This window comes from Podarcis pityusensis (genome assembly GCF_964106645.2).
Source record: "Podarcis pityusensis genome assembly, chromosome: 14".
NCBI classification, from domain to species: Eukaryota; Metazoa; Chordata; class Lepidosauria; order Squamata; family Lacertidae; genus Podarcis; species Podarcis pityusensis.
Genome location: NC_138039.1, coordinates 4,388,331 through 4,409,455, shown reverse-complemented (window position 1 = coordinate 4,409,455; position 21,125 = coordinate 4,388,331). Strand labels below are relative to the sequence as shown.

The window sequence follows — 21,125 nt, the reverse complement described above, 5'->3', positions numbered from 1 at the left end:
CTTGAGGAATTTATCTAATTCCCCCATTATTAGCTAAGCAACTGACCATCACAGCATCTCCAGGCAATTACTTCTGTAAGTTAATCATGCATTGTGTGACAAAGTACTGACTTTTGTCTCTCTTAAGTTGGCAGACCATCAAACATGCCGGCAGCACATACGACCCAAGTTATCAGATGTGTATTTTGCAATTGCCCTGAAGCAACAGACAAGGTTTGGTTCCACCATGATACAAGCTGTGGCCATGCCGGGGCTACCCTTTCTTCATTTTTAACCTGAGGGACAGTTGGGAAGGCATATGTGACTGCTCAAGCTTATCAAAGACACATGGTGTTCCTGGCGATGAGCAGTTGACACCATAAAGAAATGCAATGTCATAAACCCTTCAGGGAAATCTAGATGTTGTAGGATGAACAGCAATACAAGATATTGTTGCTAAGGGATGGGAATTGCGGGGGACGGGACACAAGAACCAATGAGACATCACAGAATATGGCTGTGCTTACGTAAGAGAAACATTACAATATATGCCAAATGCGACCAAATAGAATAATAGAATTGTAGTTGAAAGGGACCATGAGGGTCAGCTAGTCCAACCCCCTGCAATGCAGGAATCTTTTGCCCAGTGTGGGGCTTGAACCCATGACCCTTAGGTTAAGAATCTCATGCTCTACCAACCGAGCTATTCCAGATTCATGAGGTGGTGAAGGGCACCTGATTCAGTCTGGGAAAGCTTGGGTCAGTGGGAAGAGAAGGAACAACCAATAATACCCTGGAGAGAAACACTTACTTAAGGAATAAGGTGTGAGACGGATACACTGATTTCACTGAAGACTCTAAATGTAGGCATTTGTTGCAAGTTTGAAGTAAGAAAATCCTACGCCTGATCCCCAAACCTTATTTCCCTGCCCTTTCCCCTCCTCTCATTCCCCATATTCATTATTAATACTGCTACAAATTTGCACTCTGTTTCCTGAAAAATTAATTCAGTGATTAAAATTTCAATCCCTACAGTATATAAGGAGCTCAAGCAAGTTGTATTTGCCATTTTATAGTTGGAGAGAGGGGGTGTTGTACACAGGCACTGGAGTGTAACCCATTTTGGTGCTCGCTTGTGCAGTCTACTCTCACAAAGATTAAACTCAGAGCAAAAAACTTTGCAGGGGTGGGCTGCTTTTCAGTGTTGACCTTACATTGCTGCAGTTACTGCTTCTCCCTTATTGCCACTTGGTTACAAGAGACGGAATCCTGATTGCCTCCAATACTGCACAAAGTTGAGCGCTTGGCCTAGAAGGAAATCCTGTCCCAGAGCTTCTTGTTCACAAATCCCGTAAACCACAGATATTCAGGTCAACAAGACCTTCGTTTAGGACTTCGTGAAATGCTGTGACAGTTTATATGGGAATGGAGAGCAACACTGTTTTCTCACGTCTACTGAGGGTTGTTATCTTCGTTGATTTTATTTCTCTGTGGTGTAGCAAGGATTATGATGTATCTTTATTTATTAAATTTCTATACCACCCTTTATCCAAAGAGCAAAGGGTGGTTTACAATCTAAAAACACAAAAATACATACCATAATTACAAACAAAAGCAATATTCCTGCCAAGTGTCAACAGCAGGTTCTATTTTCCCACTAGAAAATTAGCTACCACCAGTCAATGCTGTTTTCTCAGTTATAACCATTTCTATTATTTGCTTTGCAGGACAAAACATACAGGTACCCCGAAACACTAGCATATTTGGCAAAAAGCAGCTTATTTGGGAGGGGGGGGGGAGAAACACATACAAGGAAAGGGTTAAATCCCCCCCTCTCTCACCCAGCACCATGGTTACAATCTGATTCAGGTTGTAGTATGACTATTAACTTTTTTATTTGTGCACCTTTTACATCCGAGCTAAGTTGCTGCTTTAAAGCATCCAGCAGCCAGAGCTGGCCCCAAGAAATGGCTCCCCCATTCTTCTCCCTGTCAGCCTGACCTTCCATTGCTATAGGCACACTGCTCCGCTTGTTTTATATTGCCTGACACTGCTCAGCACCTCATGGCAGCGGCAGCAGACAAGCAGCTCGCACGGCTTACAGGCCTCCTGCAACAGAATTCCCCAACCTGCGCCCTGCGCCCAGGCACCTTCCCTCATCCCTGACTGTTGGCCATTCTGTATGAGGTGGATGGGAGCTGGAGTGCACAAACATCTGGAGAACACCAGGTTGGGAAGGCTGAAATGTGAGGACAATGCTTCGTTCTCATGATACACACATGTACTCACACACACCCAGATAAGTAATTCCAAAGATATGTGCTCTCCCAAGACTTAACTCAGAGAAGGGCAATATAACCTGGGGGAAGATGCAGGAGAAAATGTAAATGTTTGAATGAATGCCTTGGCACAGCCTCCTGGCTTTGCCCATGATTTTGTTCCTGGGCTGCTGCCTTCCTGCAGAGTAAGGCAAAATTAAATTTAGCATTTTACAAATAAATAGGTTAAGGCTGAAAGGACACTATTTAGGAATTTACTGCTTACAGCGACCTCAGAGATTATAGATCCACCACAGTCTATTACCCCGTTTCCATTCTGTTCATCTTTCCCTGTTACAAAGTGGCCCTTTCATCAGGTCTTTCTCTGTCCCAGCATCAAACTATCATCTCTCTAATGCATTTAAGCAAAGAGTAGCATCGTTGGACTTATTTGACTATCCTGCCAAAAAACCCAAGGACATCTCCTCTTCCTTTCCCACTGCAACATGATTAAATACTTCTCTGACAGAAGAAATGACAAGGTCTGCTTGCCTTTTTCCGAGAGAGGGCAACAGGCAGATACATCATGCTCCCTCAGCCCAGTGTGGGCTTTGTGTTATTGTGCCATTAAAGAAATGTTGATTGCACGAATCTGCATCCACTCTGTGATGCATGGCTGGGGTCATGCTGTGAACAACAAACGTTTTATGGACCAAAAACTTTTTTATTTTTAAAGGAGATGAAAAGTTGCCCAGTTCTCAATGCAGAAAAGAGGAAACATTTATCAGGTTGTTATCTTAGCTGAGATCAGATATAGTTTTTGCATTTCCCAAACCAATGACTTCCAGATGTTTTGGACTGCAACTCTGCTCATCCCTGACCAGCGCCAATGCTGGATTGGACCAATGGGAGTCATAGTCCAACAACATCTGAAGGGCACCAGGTTGGGGAAAAGCTACTTCTCAAGATCAGTTTCAGAGCAGAGCACAGGACCAAAGAGCCAGAGAACCCCATTCCTGAACTCCAGCACCATAAGTGGTGAAGTTTATTAAATTATTATTATTATTATTATTATTATTATTATTAAATTTGCATATCTTGGGGCAGTTCACACCATATTTTTTAATTTATTAAATTCTTATATCACTCTTCATCTGTAGATCCATAGAAGAGCAGGATGAGAGCGGGAAGCGTCTTCCCCGCCCCTCTCTTACCCTGAAATATGGCGCATGGGAGACGCCCTCCACCCCCCTTGCAGGCACACCCACCCCGAGCAGCAGGGGCATACGCTCTGCCGCTGGTCTTAAAAACCTAAGAGCAGCCCAGCTGGATAGTCCAAATGCCCAACCAGCTTCATTCCTATGGGAAGCCCATAAACAGGACCTGACTGCAATATCACTTTCTCCACTTGTGTTTCCCAGCAAGTGACATTCAGAGCTAGTACATAGATATTGTGGCTAGCATAAGGTTACCAAATATCCACGTTTCCCGGGGACAGTCCTTAGATTTACAAATCAGCCCCCATACAAAATCCATTGAAGTTGAAAAGTGTCCCCGGATTCATGGGAAAAAATCTGGTAACATGGTAGCAGCTACTGATAGCTTTATCCTCCATGAGTGTGTCCACTCCTTTTGTCTGTTTTCCCTATACAATTTCACAACGAAGACCATGAGGTCACTATCCAAAAAGATTTCCATTTACATGAGGTTGCATTCTTTGAATTGCATTCATTGCATTATTCCTAGAATTTGTGGTTGTTGTGGTTGTTGTTGTGTTTATCTTGCTTTTAACTGGGAGGTGCCACCTCTGTGATTTATTAACATTATTTCAATAACAAAGCATTAGAAAGACTGGTGGGGGTGGAGATTCCTTTCCAATAAAACCTTCCAGTAAAACCTTTTTTAGAGCAAGCAACACCCATGTCCTCAAGTTCTGATGAAAGCTTTTCTCTTTGGTGTCTGCCTTCTGAGCGCATGTAATATATATGCAGCTTCTAACCAAAGATACGAGGATTTGCAAATCCATACACTGCAATTGATATGGCACATTATACATGGATCAATGGTGCATTGTGACTAAGCCCTTCCCTCCCCACCCCACTTGGTCAAGGCATGGATCATGAAAAAGCAGTACAAGCAAGCTCAGACTGATAAAACTCTGTGATGTGCTTCCAAACATCCTCACCATTCACTGGCTCCCAATAAAGAAGTGACAACTTGAAATCAAAGGAGAACATGCACTGCAGCAGCATTTAAAAGTGTATAAATGTTGGAAACCATCAGTGTTAATAACCTGGATCCTTTGGTTCTACGCTATGCTGTTTCTTGTGGTTTACATTACAGACTTAAAAGACTCCTAGGGCTATGAGATCATCTCCCCACAACCCGGCACCAGGGTGACTCCACCAACCCAGATTTCTATGGCTTCCCAGGCTGCTTACATGCTGAGCCTGACATCTCAGGAGGCACCTGAATTGTAAGCAAAGAAAGAAGGTTTTGCCCTCTTTGGCATGCTTACAAAGCAGATGCATTAGCCTCCTGGTTCAGCTTGAATGGGGCTCTTGGAATTCCTTGGGCAAAGCAAGTGGGGCATCGAGTGGCCCTCATTTGCTCACCTCTGATCCAATTGCTTTGCCTGCCTGCACATACTGGCACAATGGTGCATTAACCATCTTCCCCATCCCAGCCCTGACAAGAGTGTAAGGGCCATCTGCCACAATCTTCAATAAGAATGGCTCCTTCTCTCTACAGCAGCCAATTCAAATTAAATAATGATGTTTTAATGAGAATGGGGAAAAAAGAGATGAAGGGGAACAAAAGCCCTGACTTGGGAAGAGCAGCAGCAGGCTTATAATTAGGTTAATTACTATGATGGCAGGGATGAGAGAGACAGATGCTGGACAAAGCAGCAGAAGGCCTTTAGTCAAGGTGGATCATGACTAGAGTTTCTACTTGCAAACAGGAAAATTGCAGCATTTGCAGGCAATTGCTGAAAGCATACAGGGATGGATCTGTGAAGAGGGAGGCTCATAGAAGATGCTTCTTGAGAAACTCTAAAACTATCTAGCATCCATTACAGGTACTTTATATGAGAGTGCCTGTGCCTCTGTCTGACTTGCTCTGTTTTGTCCCTTTGCAGGTAAAGATTACCTTCTGATTTCAAACTTAAGAGAAAATTTGCATTATGTATGGGAAGCCACCAGCAATGTTGTTGGATTGAAGCTCCCACCAGACCCACTGAAGGCCCACAGATTTCCCACCTGTTTTACAGTGAGATGAAATGGACTACCTGTTCACAGAAAGATGCTGCTATATATTTATTTAAGCAACAGACTCATATTCTGCATTTCTGTCCTTAAAATAATGAATTGTTTTTCTTTTAAAGTGCTACTTCAACTATCCACTCTATTTTATCAGCTACCAGACCATCATAGGAAGAGAAAAAAATTACATTTATGCACAAAGGAGAGTTTATGGTGGTTAAGGGTTCTCCATTATTTCAAACTGTAACCCTTATACAACTTATCTGATGTGTGTGCATTTAAAAAACTGGTAAGTATTTGGTTTGAAACACGAGCTAAGCAAAAAGCCCCAGAGAACTGAATTCTCCTCCACCAAATAAAACAAAAAAACACCAGTTCCATAGCAATCACAATGACACCCATGTCAATTTTCCTTGCACCCCAAAGTAACTTATGGCAACGTTTTGATAGTTTCAAAATAACTGGAGTTGCAAGCAGGTCTTATGCCTATTTTTTAAAGTTAACACTGAACAGATATCTTGTTCAGTTCTTATTCCTCTGGGGCTCTGTGATAAAAGGATTATCTTTCTGTTGGGTTTTCTTTTAGATTAAGCTATTCTTTAGGAGATCAGACTAATTTAAAAAGAGGAAAAAATCCACTTAAGATTCCACCAGGAGGTAAGGAAATTGTTTAGCAAAAGAAAAAGAAACAAACATAAGACATGCATCAGGACAGAAACTGCAGCGGGAGATCAAGCAGACAATGGCTTGGAGGAGATGAAGACCTGGGTAGCAACTGAACAAAGCAGGCAGTGAGGGGGCCAGAATGCAGGACTCTGACCTCCTCTCCACAGCAGGATGTTTGGCAGACAGGATCCTGCTTGGGAGCAACTGATTAAGGCACCCTCTCACTCCCCCCCCACCCCCGTCTGACCTTTCCCGCAAAATCTGATGCAGCTCATTTGGCAGAAAGGCATTTTGCTCGCACACAAATGGCATGTGCCTCCTGGAGCTGAGCAGAAACTAAATCTTTGGAAACAGTACAAGAAAATTGAAAACGAAATATAAATATAAAATAATGTGTAATTAACAAGAATGAGGACTTAATAGAAGCCCGCAATCGCTAATCAATCTCTCCACGCCTGGCCAGTTCCACCGATGAGCTCCATTGTTATTTTTGATTGTGTGTGCAAGGGTGCGGGACGGCTGCTGAGAGAACAGCGCTCTATCAAAAATGCGACTTGAGACTCGCTGAGCAGCAGGGGGTGGGAAGAGGCAAAACATGAAGACATGAGCACAGTCAGAGAAAACCAGCTGGGGACATGCAGTTTGAAGGGTGCGCTCGCTCTCTCTCTCTCTCTCTCTCTCTCTCTCTCTCTCTGTGTGTGTGTCTCAGCTGTACAGAAATAACTAGTTGTGCAAGCACCAGACCTAGAGCTTTGACACAGCCACTCCTAAACTCTGCCCCTGCCACCTGGCCAAATACAGAGGCAGGGAAGGGAAGGGAAGGGAAGGGAAAAGGACGAAGGCTGCAAGATGCTCTGTACTATGGCTCCAAAACTATGCACTTGAACGTTCAGGGGGCAAAATCATTTCTCACACTGATACCCCACTCTTCCTTCAATGGTCATAGTGCCTTCTTCTGATTTCAGCTGCATGCCTGATATTTTCAAGCGTTATCTAAAAATGTAAAACAACTAAGGTGTCTGCAAACAGGAATATGCTGGTATAGTCATCAAGGAGATAGGAATGAGTGTGACTGCTTCTTAGTGTTGAACTGGAATAGTCCTAGAACTACACCACCTTGCCTAGCAATGGGGGGACTGGTCACCCCACTCATCACTCACGTTCTCTGTTGCTAAGCTCCATTTCTTCAATGCTTCCTGGTTCCTTCCTACCTAGAGTTATGTTTAATAAAACATACATGAATGGGAACATGTCTATCTCAGGCAGAGGGCCTTCTTGGTAGTGGTGCCCGCCCTGTTGAATCCCCTCACACCAGATGTCAAGAAAATAAACAACTATCTGACTTTTAGAAGACATCTGAAGGCAGCCCTGTTTAGGGAAGTTTTTAATGTTTGATGTTTTATTGTGTTTTTAATGGGACGCAGGTGGTGCTGTGGGTTAAACCACAGAGCCTAGGACTTGCCAATCAGAAGGTTGGCAGTTCGAATCCCCGCGATGGGGTGAGCTCCCGTTGCTCAGTCCCTGCTCCTGCCAACCTAGAAGTTCGAAAGCACATCAAAGTGCAAGGAGATAAATAGGTACCGCTCAGACGGGAAGGTAAATGGCATTTCCGTGCACTGCTCTGGTTTGCCAGAAGTGGCTTAGTCATGCTGGCCAAATGACCCGGATGCTGTACGCCGGCTCCCTTGGCCAATAAAGTGAGATGAGCGCCGCAACCCCAGAGTCGGTCACGACTGGACCTAATGGTCAGTGTCTTTACCTTTACCTTTACCTGCCCTCCTTGATTGTAGCTTACTGGGAAACACCTATTAGTCGTAATTTGCAGATTAGGATATCATGGCAAACTATGCTCAGCACTAAATAGGAAGAAAAGAAAGGGAAGACAACTGTGGAAGGGAAACAGGAAAGGAGTGCAAGAACCTACATTGGGGGGGGGGGATGGATCCTCCAAAACACTGACTGAACTAAACCAATGTCTACTGAGTTCTCAAAACACTCTAGACTGCAAGAACTATTAGTCAAAGATTTTACTCTTCAATCCAGTGTGAGGTTTCCTACCAAATTTCTATGATTAGGAGAACCATTGTGAGCTGTCATAGGGAAATGGCTGGCCAGAGTCTTGGACTTGACAAAGGAATGTGACTAGCCTCTGATAGTCAGATGATGTGTTCCTACAGGAGCCAATGGTTAGGTGATTTCTCTAGGAAGCCAGGTCTCATGCTTAAACTTTCTGAATAGGCAAAAACAGACCTTTCCCGTCCCCTAGATATCAGTGATAGGGAACAAAAGGGCAGACCACTGTTTTGGAGTGAGACAAAGAGCTAGGTTTTGGGGTTCTGTAAGCTAGCAACATTTTGGGGTGCTGACTACTTCTGGAGATCTGATGTGGAGCAGTAGTTTTGGCTGCCTGTGGAAGTATTTAAGCTTTGCCTCCACCTGAACTCAAATATTACAACAGGCCACAAGGCTCCAAAGACCTCCTCCCAAGGAAACCAAAGGAAAACCAAAACAGGAGAAATGCTGCATGCCTGGAACTTCTCACCGCTTGGAGAAGTACGGAGATCATAAAAATATGTAAAGTTTAGGTCAGACTGCTTAGAGAGGCAAGCAGGTCCTTGCTGCAATCTATTTTCCCAGCCCTTTGAGACTTGCATTATGAAGGAATCCTACTGACTCCATTACTAAGTCTAGACCAAGTTTTGCACTTAAAGAAAATATTAAAAACTTTATAAAACAAAAACACATTCTCAGCACTTTACTTCTGACTCCCACTTTAACCTCCTAATTTTATTTTCCATTATATTTTCTAGTAAGGGAATAAATAACTTTGTCAAAAGGAACATCTGAAAAATGAGACCTTGGGTAAATTTATCCAGGGGGCATTTCATTCAGGTTCCTCTAGGTAACACAGGGCTTAAAGATGGACACATATATGCACATGCACTCTCTCTCTCTCTCTCTCTCTCTCTCTCTCTCGCACACACACACTTGATAGCTGCAACTACATATATATATTGTCTGCCAATCACAGAGGCCAACATTTCATAAGTCTTTTCCTTCTATGCCTGCAGAGGGATCCAAGGCCTACATACATACTGCCCTATGCAGTTCATTACCTGAGGTCCCAGCCAAGTCCTCAAGCCAAATCCAAGTCCCCAACAAGTGGTTTTATTACCTCTTTTTAAAGGCCTCTGAGAGTGCACTGCTGCATCTGACTTTTGCTTCCTGCTACACATGCTGAAGCAGACTAAAATGAACACACCCGTTTCTCTGACCAGAAATCAATATATTTAGAAAGGCAGTGTGACCAGAGACATCTCAAAACATATATCATCAGATACCGTATTGCCCAGCTGTGGTTCTCAGGGTTTAATACAAGCCACTTTGTTTTAACTACTCAGTGCCCATAATCCAAACCTCTGGCTCTCCAGAGCTTGACAGCTACTAAATCCAGTTTTATGCATACATTCAAGCTTTAATTGAATCGTCACAGGCTGTACCTTTTGCATTTAATTGCTATTCGATCCTTGTGTATATATATTTTCCTTTATATCCATGTTTGTATATTCCTGCCATTTGAGGATAACACATCTGATTAGGTAGACTCTAGTCCATGAAAACATATTCCAAGACAAATTGTTGACCTTTAAAATGCCATAAAGGTCTTTGTTGTTGTTTACATGCTATTAGGAATGTGAAGACAGACTCCATTGTTGTGAATTTCCACAGTGGTGGAAATGGTGGTAATGAAGGCGTCATCTGTTTCCACTGCAAATGGCTGTTCCTTAATTTCAGCCTTTCCATACTGAGCAAAGGTAAACCAAAGTGGCAAATCGGGGAAAGAAGTGGGCATGACAGGGCCTATGATGATTTTAAGAATGCCCTCCTATGAGGCAGTGCCAGTTTGATGGAGAGTACTGTGAAGTAGCAGCTTTGAATGGTGTGAGGAATAACCTTGGGATGAGAGGAGGGGGTATTGGGGACAGTTCACATTTACATGCAAACATACCTAATTCAAAACAGTAGTACAAAAACTGAAATGGAGACTCTGCCCTAAATTCATATTTCTCCAGAATTTCAATGCAGTGCTTCAACTAAGCAATGCATACAAACATACAAACATCAGGGGGAAAGTGTACATCAACAGGTGCACATAAGGAGAAATGAACAAGGCAATGCTAACCAATTTCAATAGGAACTTTTTGCTTTGTTTTGTTCTAAATCGAAAACTTATGTGGAAGCCTGAATTTAAAACTGGGATAATGAGCAACTCAAACTGATGGATTTGTCCATCCCTACCTCAGCCTGTTTGGGTATTCCAACCAGCATGGGCTGATGGGAGTTGTAACTGAAAAAACAGCTGGAGGGCACCAGGCTGATACATAACCTAATTTTAGACACTGCAGTATTCTGCTTGGGGTTCCAGCTGGCTCTTGCACTCAAGGAATGAGGAATTCCACACTCCCTTAAAAGTACAAATGGGTTTAGGATCAGACAAGGTGATCAGGAAATATGGGCAAAAATGACAAGGAAGCTGAATTTATATGCACCATCAGGGATGCCATGTAAAGTACGTAAGAAAGAGAAAAACGAGCCTCGCTATCTATTGCTACCAACCGTGGATGTGCCATCACAAGCTTTCCCTTCAGGCTCACACAATAAATATGCAAGTTAATGCATATTATTAATATCTGCCAATGCCTCAAAGAAGTTTCCGTGCTCTGTTAATTTTGCAGTTTTTAAATACTACTGGTTCACACTAAGAACTCCAACCCCCATAAGAAGTCAGGCTCAGTGATCCAGATTAAAATTGTATTTCAATTTGGCCTCTGTTTGGATCGTAAGACTTCATGCCCTTCAGTAGCTCCTTAAAACAAATGCAAATCAAATGTCCGGGTCTGCTCTCATTGTTAATTTAGCAGGCTCCGGGGACAAAGCTGTTGGTTTTATCACACCAGGAACTATTCAGGCTGGACACTAATAAAGATTTTATTTTACAGATGCAGCAGCAGACACACTGCAAGTAATGTGGCTTCCTCCCACACAACCACCCTTCCTATTCTAAAAATATCAGTCTTAGAGGCTTGTTTCTCAATGAATCACTATCAGATCAAAATCATTAGCTCCAATACTTTTTAGCATGGAACAATGAGCATTCAAAGTACCTACAAGTTTGAAAAAAGTTACTTGCACATTTTGTGCCATAACTTTCTTTCTAGGAGGGATAGAGATTTAATTTTTTGATGAATGCCCAAAGTCCAGGGCACTTTCCAGAGGCAGCACCGTGGGTGCTGGATTGGCAACCCCTGTTATACAGCTTTGTAACTTCTTTGTCAGTTTGAGCATCCTGCCTCTTCTCCCCGAATGTTGCCTTGAGTCTTGACCTCTGCTCTCCCCCCCCCCACCTATATGTTTGCTGCTCTGGAACTTAACCCTGCTCTCTTTTGGACTTGTGTTTCTGGCTGAAACCTGACAGACTGGCTTTTACTGGAGATCTTTTCTGTTGCTTGAAAAGAACAGGTTATTCCTGTTTGCTAGGTCTAGAAGCCAGTATGTATCCATGCAGTTAGGGGTACCAGTTATTGCATTTTGACATTCTGAGCAGCCAGCACCCAGAAACTTCAGATTTGCCCTCCTCCGATATATGCAGGGGGGAATATTTCCAATACTAAATGGGCAATAAGAAAATCAAAGCTGTTGTAAGCCACTTTTGAATAAAATATAAGCACAATTTGTAAAATTGTGAACGTTTCTCTTTGTGAGGTTGAGTCAGTAAATAAATTAGTCCTTGTTAAAAACACACATAGAAGGCTTGTCAGAGTTCTGCAGAGAAACAATCTCTATGATTCATGTTTCAATTTCACTGGTTCATCCACTCAGGTCCACCAAATTGTGCAGGCCAGAGTCTGAAATCTGGAAAGGAGCTGTCCAGCAGGAGCGTGGATCACACAGGAACCACAGGGGAGCTGTCCAGCCAGTCATTCAGAAAAAAAGCATAGACTTTCCCAAACAGGCAATGCTAGAAGGGGGAGCCTTTGATCATGTTTCTTGTCATCTTTGTTCCTGCAGACGATACTGTGAAGTCCTGGACAGAGAGGACTCATGGTCTTAAAGGCTAGAAGGAGGTTGCAAGATGATGAAGATGATGACGGTGACTCTGGGAGTCTTTCTCATGGACCCAATATCCAGCAAAACCTATAGGCATTTTGGGTCCTCTTCCTTTTATTTATTTATTTATAAAATGTATATATTTCCCTTTGTCAAAAAGCCAAAAAGCATGCTCTTTCTGTTTTAGATGGTGCATGACTATGTTACGGCAGCTGCCATCTCAGAAAGGAGAGAGACATGCCTGGTGTGTGAATGTCTCTTATAGACTGGCATAATAATAAACTGCCACCTGTAGTTTACATATGCAGTTGCAATTTAAAAATGTGTTGCACAATTAACCGGAGATAAATTAAAAATGAATTTAAACTGATTAATCTGATTCCCTAACTGAAGGCTACATCTAGTAGCAAGATTGGGAGTTGGATTTGGGGCTCAGGGCTGTAACTCTTCCCACAAAACCCAGCGGGATGGCAAAGGGAGCAGGGAGGGGATGCATGAGCTTGATATCAGCTTCTTGTTCTGTCACTTCATCCTACTGATTGCTTCAGCTAGGCTGTAGAGGTGAGGGGCATTGGGGGAAGTAAAATTCTTAAGAGCCCTCCTCTTATTTAGCAAGTGGTTCTAAGAACTGGAAAGTCCTCAGTCGAATTATAAGGAAATGAACAGCTTCAGCTACTGGGGGCAGAGGGAGAAAGGAAAACTAAATAAGCACAGTCTCTGTATACATCATTGAGCTGCTTGCACATTACAGTCAGTTACATAAATGCAAGAATATGTACAACCAACTAAGACCTTTAATGAAGCAGCAACGGTAATAGACTATAGCTGCCAAAAGACCGATAATTGTAATATATTGCTTTCCACAAAATCATCTGCATCTAAAATCCTGGTGGAGTGTTTAGATGAGAACTTCTACTGCATTTAATTTTTTAAAAAAGTAGACAGCCATAAAACAGAGACGTTCCTACCCTGTATATGCACCAGCAGGGGTTCTAAAAAGCCATCTGAACCTTTCAGTATGCAGAGCACATCTGTTCAAAAGCACACCAGTGCAAGTAGATAAATAGGTACCGCTCCGGTGGGAAGGTAAACAGCGTTTCTGTGTGCTCTGGTTTCCGTCACCAGTAGCAGTTTAGTCCTGCTGGCCACATGACCTGGAAAGCTGTCTGTAGGGTGCAGTAAAGCAGAACTAGCCCTGTAAAGTACCAGACAAAGGAAGAAAAGCCTGCTAAAGAGTGGGTTGGGAGTTATCTGGACCCATTCCAATCTGGATTCAGGCCTGGCCATGGGACTGCGTTGGCCTTGGTCATCCTAATGGGTGACTTGTACAGACAGCAGGAAATGGGGAGTGCAACCTTGCTCCTGCTTCTTGCTCTCTCTGTGCCTTTTTGCTCTCATTGGCAATGGCACCCTTCCGAGTCAGCTCTGTGGAATGGGACTCTGTGGAATGGGCTCTCTGTGTTTCCTTCTGGTTCAAAAATCCAGAAAGGCTGGAATCTGTTACTTCTGGGTAAGAAGGGAAGCAGGAAATCATGCTCTGAGTCCGGAACAAGCTAAAAAATCAGTGGCACTGGAAAAGGCAATATTTTGAAGTGGGGAAATATGAGGGAGGAGGTATTTTATTTCAAATCCTGGGCAGCATCTCAAAACCGGAGCCTGTGTGTGCGAGCAAGTCTAAGGGCATGTGTGAGTGTGTGCGAGAGAGGAGACTGGATGTACTACAGCAGCAGCGTTTGGGTGACATGTAGCCCAACTTCTTTACTGAGTGAAGAAAACAAAACAAGTCTCCAGCAACAGCGGATGTACAGAAAAGGATCTTCAGTATTCCGGTGTCACCTCAAAACAAAAACAGCCCTCACTCTCTCGGCTTCATTTACTCCAAGGCTAAGGGTTTCGTCTACCTGTAATACAATCCATGACTGAAATAACACTGCTCAAATCAAAAGTGGTACCAAGCGTGCCTGAGAAACCACACACTTTAAAATAAAGGTGAACGAGATGTGGCTGCAAGGCTGCAGACGCACTGTGGAAAGAGGCAGCACTCATTCTGTTTAAGAGGAACAGAACAGGCATAAATTGAGCTTCCCCTCTTGAGCGTCTGTCCATCAGAAAAGCCATGAAAATTAAATGCCAGCAGCAGCATAAACTGAAACTCGCCCTAAAGTTTATGGGTGAGCCATGGAAATTTGCAAGGTGCCAAAGGACTTGTTTGTTCTAATTGCACTGAACCTGCTCCATAAATTACACAAGTGAGATAAGCACAAACGTTTCTTGCTTTTCAGACTCTTCCAGTTAATGACATGCACAGAAACACCCACCGCCTGTCACAGCCCAGCGGAGCACAGATGCCAGCAGTGCTGGGCGTCAGCAGAAGGAGCAAACGTTCAAATCCCTGCTCAGTCACAAATTGCATTGGCTGCCTTTGGACAGGCTGCACTTTCTCTCTCTCCCCACTGCAGCTTCCCCCTCTGCAGCATGTTAATGGTTCTAGCAATGATCTGCCTCAAACCTTGTAAAGCAAAATGTGGTCAGAACGTGACCACACAGAACTCCCTTGGGAACTGCAAACTAAAAACACGATATACAGTATTTTGAAAACTAGTAATTTTGTCCGTTTCGATGTTCTGTTTGTTTGTTTTGTATTTATATTGTAAACAGCCCTGTGATTCTCGGATGAAAGGCAGTATAGAAATTTAATAAATAAACAAATAAACAAATAAGATAAATAAAATACCTGCATGTTTAAATGAATGAATGAATGAATAGAACTTGTAGCTGGGATAATAATGGTGCACAGCCTTTTAAATATCTTTTTGGAGGGGGGTGTTATTGTTCTGTTGTTTCTGTTTTTACTATTTGTGCTTTTATCTCGTGTTTTTATCTTGTGAACCACCCTGATATATTTTTCATGAAGAGTGGTGTATAAATCTAATATAAATCTTCTTCTTCTTCTTCTTCTTCTTCTTCTTCTTCTTCTTCTTCTTCTTCTTCTCCTCCTCCTCTCCCCCCCCCCCCGCATTCTGAATGGGTAAGCAGGGGGATTTGGGGGTGAGGTACACTTCAAATCAAGGTTTCCCAAATTATCATTCTGCAAAAATCCACACACCACATTTTCTATACCTCTCTTGCATGAATGTTGCTTCTTGAACTTCAGGGCAGGGAGCAAATGTTGAAGTGCAGAGAGCTGATGCCAGTCAATGCCGAAGGGTCAATTGTGTGCCCCTGGGGTAATTGGAGGACTGGCCTAGGATGTGCCCACACTTGCTGTTCTGTTTCAACTTGGCATCAAATAGCTTAGTCACACCAGTCAACACCAAGATGGCTTGGTGCATTTTGCAATTCATTTTTAACATAATTGCTCCATGGCTTTAGACCAGAAGGCTAACAATTAAGAAGCCCACAAGCCCTCAGCACCATGATAAGAAGAACACAAAGGCTCCAAAATCCCTTTTACAGTATAGGAAATATTACAAAAAGTAGCATCAACCCAGGGTGCAGATATGGCTAAGAAAACTGATGCCATTAATGCCTTGGCTTAGATATCTGCTGTGGCAAAGCAGCTGTACTGCAGGCAAGAAAACAAGCTACTGGAGCAAAATGATGCCTTTAATATCAGTTTCCCAAGATGAAACCATATAACCAAACCGGCAGCTCATTTTCCCCTTCGCAAAGAATGCGAGTACTACTATTGCTTATTATCCGCAACAGCGATGTCCACAAAACACCATTGTTCTCTTACTTATTGCTTACAGAGAGCGAGAGAACAAATGAACACACGAAGGAGGTTTTCTGGAAGACAATAACAGTTACTCAGGAAACCAACACCCAAGTCTGCAGAAATGTTTATAAATTTGTAAAGTAAAGGAGCCATAAAATGAGACTTTAAGAAGAGGCGGCTGTGAATCAACACCGTAATGCCATAACAAATAATCTCTGGGGGAAGTGAAGAGAAAGATTTGAGAGTAGCCTATTCCCTGACAATAACAAATGCCTCAACAAGACTTTGCCTATATGTATATTCTGATTTCCAGCTTGGTCAAAAACTCCTCCCAGCCATCTACAGTGGTGCCTCGCAAGACGAAATTAATTCGTTCTGCAAGTTTTTTTGTCTTGCGATTTTTTTCGTCTTGCGAAGCATGGTTTCCCAAAGTCTTCAAAAATCACCAAAGTCTTCAAAAACCTCAAAAAAGGCTACCACACCGCATGCTATGAGTTGCTCCTCGAAGTCACCCTGGGTATTAACGGTTTTAAGAAAAAGGAAACAAACTTGCAAGACGTTTTTGTTTTTTTCGTTTTTCGTCTTGCGAAGCAAGCCCATAGGGAAATTCGTCTTGCGAAGCAACTCAAAAAACGAAAAACTCTTTCGTCTTGCGAGTTTTTCGTCTTCCGAGGCATTCGTCTTGCGAGGTACCACTGTAGCTCAGTAAATAACAGAAGTGACACCCCAAAGCATTAGAATCATGGCACTGTTTGCTAAAGGGAAATGGTCAGAAATGATCCCCTTACTAACACTAGCAATTTGTTTGAATTTTGCAGCAGCAGGAGGAGGAGGAGGAGGAGGAGGAGGAGGAGGAGGAGGAGGAGGGAGGAGGAGAAGAAGAAGAAGAAGAAGAAGAAGAAGAAGAAGAAGAAGAAGAAGAAGAACAACAACAACAATAACAACAACAACAACAACAACAGGAATAATAAATAACAACAACAACAACAACAACAACAACAACAGGAATAAGTTGACATTATGCAAAACTCAGTTTCTCCGTCCTGACTGGCAACTGTTCTCAGTCTTCAATAGCAAAATGCTCCCAGCTTCTGGGGAGGAGCAAAAGGCAGCATGCAACACCCCCCAACACAACCTTAACAACTGGAGCACAAGTTACAGTTGCCATGGGGATTCCACCAAAAACATCCTCACCCCCGCACATGGATCAGGGCACACCACCACACAGCACCAGGTCCCCTGGGATTGCTGGCAGATGCTTAACTCATTCAGATCCTGACCTTTTCCAAGACGCAATAAAAAAGATGCAAAGATATTTGTAATTTACGGGAGAAGCCTCCCCGCCCCCAACATGATGGCTCCAGCCGGTATGGCTAGATAGACCTACGGTCTGACTCAGTAAAAGCAGCATCCTATGCCCGAGAGAGACCCTTTTGAGCAGCCTACCAGGTCTACACCAATGTCAGTTTGCTGTAGTCAGTTGCAAACATTCCCCTGTGGACACGGAAGTGCGTGGTCACCCTGCTCCAGCACCCACTTCCTGACAATAGAGTTGTCTGTGAAATTCATCTGTGAAATTCAACAAGAAAGTTGTCTTTGCTACTACCATCTCAGCAAATAAATTACCAAGTGGAGTAAGAGGGCCCTATAATGCTTATGTTTGCACACAGCATCCTCACATGCATTGGGGTATAAATTCAACTTGCCTTAAAGATCAAGCAGTCTTCACCGCGCTCAGCATAAACTGAGGTGAGCCGGTACTGGTTCTCTGTAGTCATGTCAATCTGGTAGCCGGTCAGCTTGTAGCACACTTTGCGGAACTCCTGGATCTTTGCCCGGAAAACTTCTTTTAAGCGCTGGTTTTTCAGTTCGGCACTCTCCATTTGTTTCTTTAGTTCTGGAAAAGAGGAGACAGTTATGCTTGTAAGTTCTGTATCTTTCTTCCATGGGGGGGGGGGGTGGTAGGTTTAAAGAAAGACAAGGTAGAAGAGGGGTAACCAAAGCAGTAAAGGAACAGAAAGCCCAACCTGAAAAGAGAGCTAGCTTCCATGCAGAGTTTCTGAAGACACCGGAGTCTTAGGCAGCAAATCCCAGCTGCTTTCTATCCTTACACCACTAGGACAGCTCTCAGTTGGAGGGCACTACTGGCCTGATCTGTGCTCTGCTGCTTTGCCACCCACATGCGGCCAGAACTGACCCTGAAGCAGTTTGTCCAGCCAGACCCATGTGACTTGGGACCAACAGGGGCCTGGCAAACTGTAGAAAACTCCAGCTCCAAGCTATGTTTTTCAGCCTCAGCAACCCGTTTAATGGAACAAAAGCACAGATGATTTCACCCGTATCTGGTATGTGACCTCCGTCCCTGCCTCTGTCCCTTTGGTTCTCATCAGCCAAAGCCAGTGGCCAACACTCAACCTGTCTTCAGGCTGTGCCTCTGATCTGGGGTCCTTAGTTCTCATTTTCCTAATACAACGCCAGGCCACTGGGGATCATGCCTTCTGCTTTTAGCCCATGTGACCCTCGTCTGTTTTTCCAGAACAAGACCTCAGCTGCTGCATGACAGTTCTCAATCTAGGTCTGGCAGATAAAAACAGATGCATATGCTGAAATGTAGCTGGCAGTAGAGAAGAAGGGGGAAACCAAACCCTCTGTCCTCACTGGCATGGAAAGCCATGCAAGCTAAACATTTATTTATTCATAGAAGCATAATCATCATCATCATCATCTCTACGCTGCCGAGGGTCACAGGGTGGTTTACAATATAAAAACAAAAATACCGGTACATAACATAGTGACGAACAAAAACAATCCCCCCCCCAAGCTTAAAAGACAATAAATTGTTTAATTAGCTGAAGGCCTGGGAGAAGAGGAATGGTTTTGCCTGGTGTCTAAAGATATGTAAGAAACGCTCCTGGGGAGAGCATTGCACAAGAGGGACCTCTCATGAAGGAGACACATGAAGAAGGGCCTCGGATGATGCTTACTGTGTATGGGTCGGTTCATATAGGGAGAGGAAGTCACTGAGATACTGTGGTCCTGGGCCATTTAGGTCTTTGTAAGTCAAAACCAGAAACTACCGGTAATTGGCAGCCTCAAGCCTGGTTATAAATGCTATGAACTTGAATGGTCATGCTATCTCATGTTTCTTTAAGTTGCTCATGAAACTGGCCACGGATAAAACCAGAGTGAGGATTTCAGGGTTGGCAACGTATCATGCAGAACAAGCCAATATGGGTCCAAATGTTAATTGGGAGGCAAGTGGTAATGACTTCCATCTGATATTTTCCAGCATGGATTTAACAACTTGCTGCCACCTTAATCCAGTGTGTATTGATCTGCATTGTTTTATTAGCCTGGGAAATCACAAAGTTAGCGAGTGCTGCAAGATGTGGAAGTAGTGCAGGAGATGGGGGAGAGGGAATTTGTGTGCGTTCCAGAGACAAATGAAATCCAGCCCTAGAGGACAGCAGCTCACGTTCCCTCTCCAGAGGCAGAATCCTGGTAAGGAAAACTCCACTGAACTGGCTGCCACTCAACCAGTATTTTATTGCTACCATGTTTGCTGCCCGTGTTGTGAATCCTTCAAGAGGATACACAACAATTACCATGAATCTTTCACCCAAGGTGCTTTCTGAGTAATTAAACCACAATTTATCCCCCCATTAATTACAGAGACGGTCTTAGTTAAATACATGTCAGAGATGCCGCCTACGTCAGCTTGTTTTATCAACAGAACAGTCCAGGGTGAGCAAAGAGATACACATTTCCAGAGAAAACAAACAGAGACACTTATTCTTTGAAACCTCCTGCCTCTCCTCCTGCTTTCTCTCCTGGCCACATGGTGATTTCAGCCAGATTGATGTATGCAAAGGCCACTCAAGTTAAACCTGAACATCTGTAGGCATCCAAGGGGTAATTTGGGCTTCCAAATTCTGTTTCACTATTGTATCACTACTAGGACTGCTCTTTATCATTAATTATACAGCAGCACCAATAAGCATGGCACTTTAAGTATTCAAGAGGACAGGACCCTGTCCCAAGGAGCTTCCCATTTAAAATCTGATTGGAGAGCAGAGTAATCAGGAGAAACAAGCAAGGGAAGAAATATATATATATATATTTCACTTACGTATATTTGTGTCTAGTTACAGTAAGTCTCCACAAAAAAAGAGCATCTGAGGAAGGGCTTGCAGGATATAAAAGAGATGGTATCACAGATGTGGCAAGTTCAAAAAGTTTGAGAAGGGCAGTCTTATGGTCACCTAGTAAGCACACATTAAACCCAACTGTGCTGCAGAAGCAATTACAGGCTGACTAATTGCCTCGCCCATCCTTTGCCGTAAATTGTCAAAACTTTCTTCTCTTCTTCATCTTGTGTTCCTTTTGTGTTCCTTTGGGAAATGTTTTATGGATGTCCCCTGAGAGTGAACATCATGCTTTATGCATTTCTCCCACTCACAGACCAGTGTAAATTCACACAAATCTCAGCCAAACACAACAAGCCAGTCGCTTCCTGGGATTGCATCTGTGCATCTGATGCCTTTTCCTGGCTGACTCCAGCCCCTTGATTAATTGAGTAATCAGCAACTGAAATCAAGAGGTTAATTGGCAGCTCTGACCTCAATATTCTCCCAATTCTGCATTCATCTGCCATCCCTAAACCAGAACAATTGAGAATAAAATTCTCACATGAGAAAGAAAAAACAAACCCAAATCTGTTGTCCATGTTTCAGTAGCAAGCAATATTTCACCACTGTCAGAGACTGTGTGGGCTTTAATATATCTCAGACGTCCAAATGGGATTTAAAAAAATAAATTTTAAAAATGTTTGGAATAAACACAATCCAGTCTTAGAGGAGCAAATGTCCTTCTTTCCAGCTGACTGCAGAAGTTGCCTTGACCAAAATTTGTAAGATCAAGTACTGAGCATTGCCCTTATTCAAGAGGAGACCTAACAACTCAGAGAAAAGCTGAAGAAGAGGTTAAGTGCTACTTCCTAAAGAGGAGGCTCCCAATCTCCAGCATTCATGTTAGATTCTGTCTACCCAAGGGGGAACAAATAAGTAGCATGTTCTTGCTTCCTTGTCCATGATAGGCAGCACACAGCAAAACTATTTAAAGCTGCTTTTTGCA

At 43.2% G+C, this 21,125-nt stretch overlaps 1 protein-coding gene and 1 long non-coding RNA gene across 2 annotated transcripts in view; one reads left to right on the top strand and one right to left on the bottom strand.

Moving 5' to 3' along the window:
• The window catches only part of LOC308463145, a 795,191-nt gene that overhangs the window by 423,139 nt on the left and 350,927 nt on the right, over positions 1 to 21,125 (top strand). The gene's annotated exons all lie outside the window — the stretch shown is intronic.
• Positions 1 to 21,125, bottom strand: part of MAD1L1 (mitotic arrest deficient 1 like 1) — a 479,230-nt gene that overhangs the window by 111,917 nt on the left and 346,188 nt on the right. Inside the window, exon 17 of the mRNA XM_080981045.1 lies at positions 17,699 to 17,889. Within this exon, the coding sequence (XP_080837171.1) occupies positions 17,699 to 17,889 (191 nt within the window). The remainder of the gene's footprint in view (positions 1 to 17,698; positions 17,890 to 21,125) is intronic.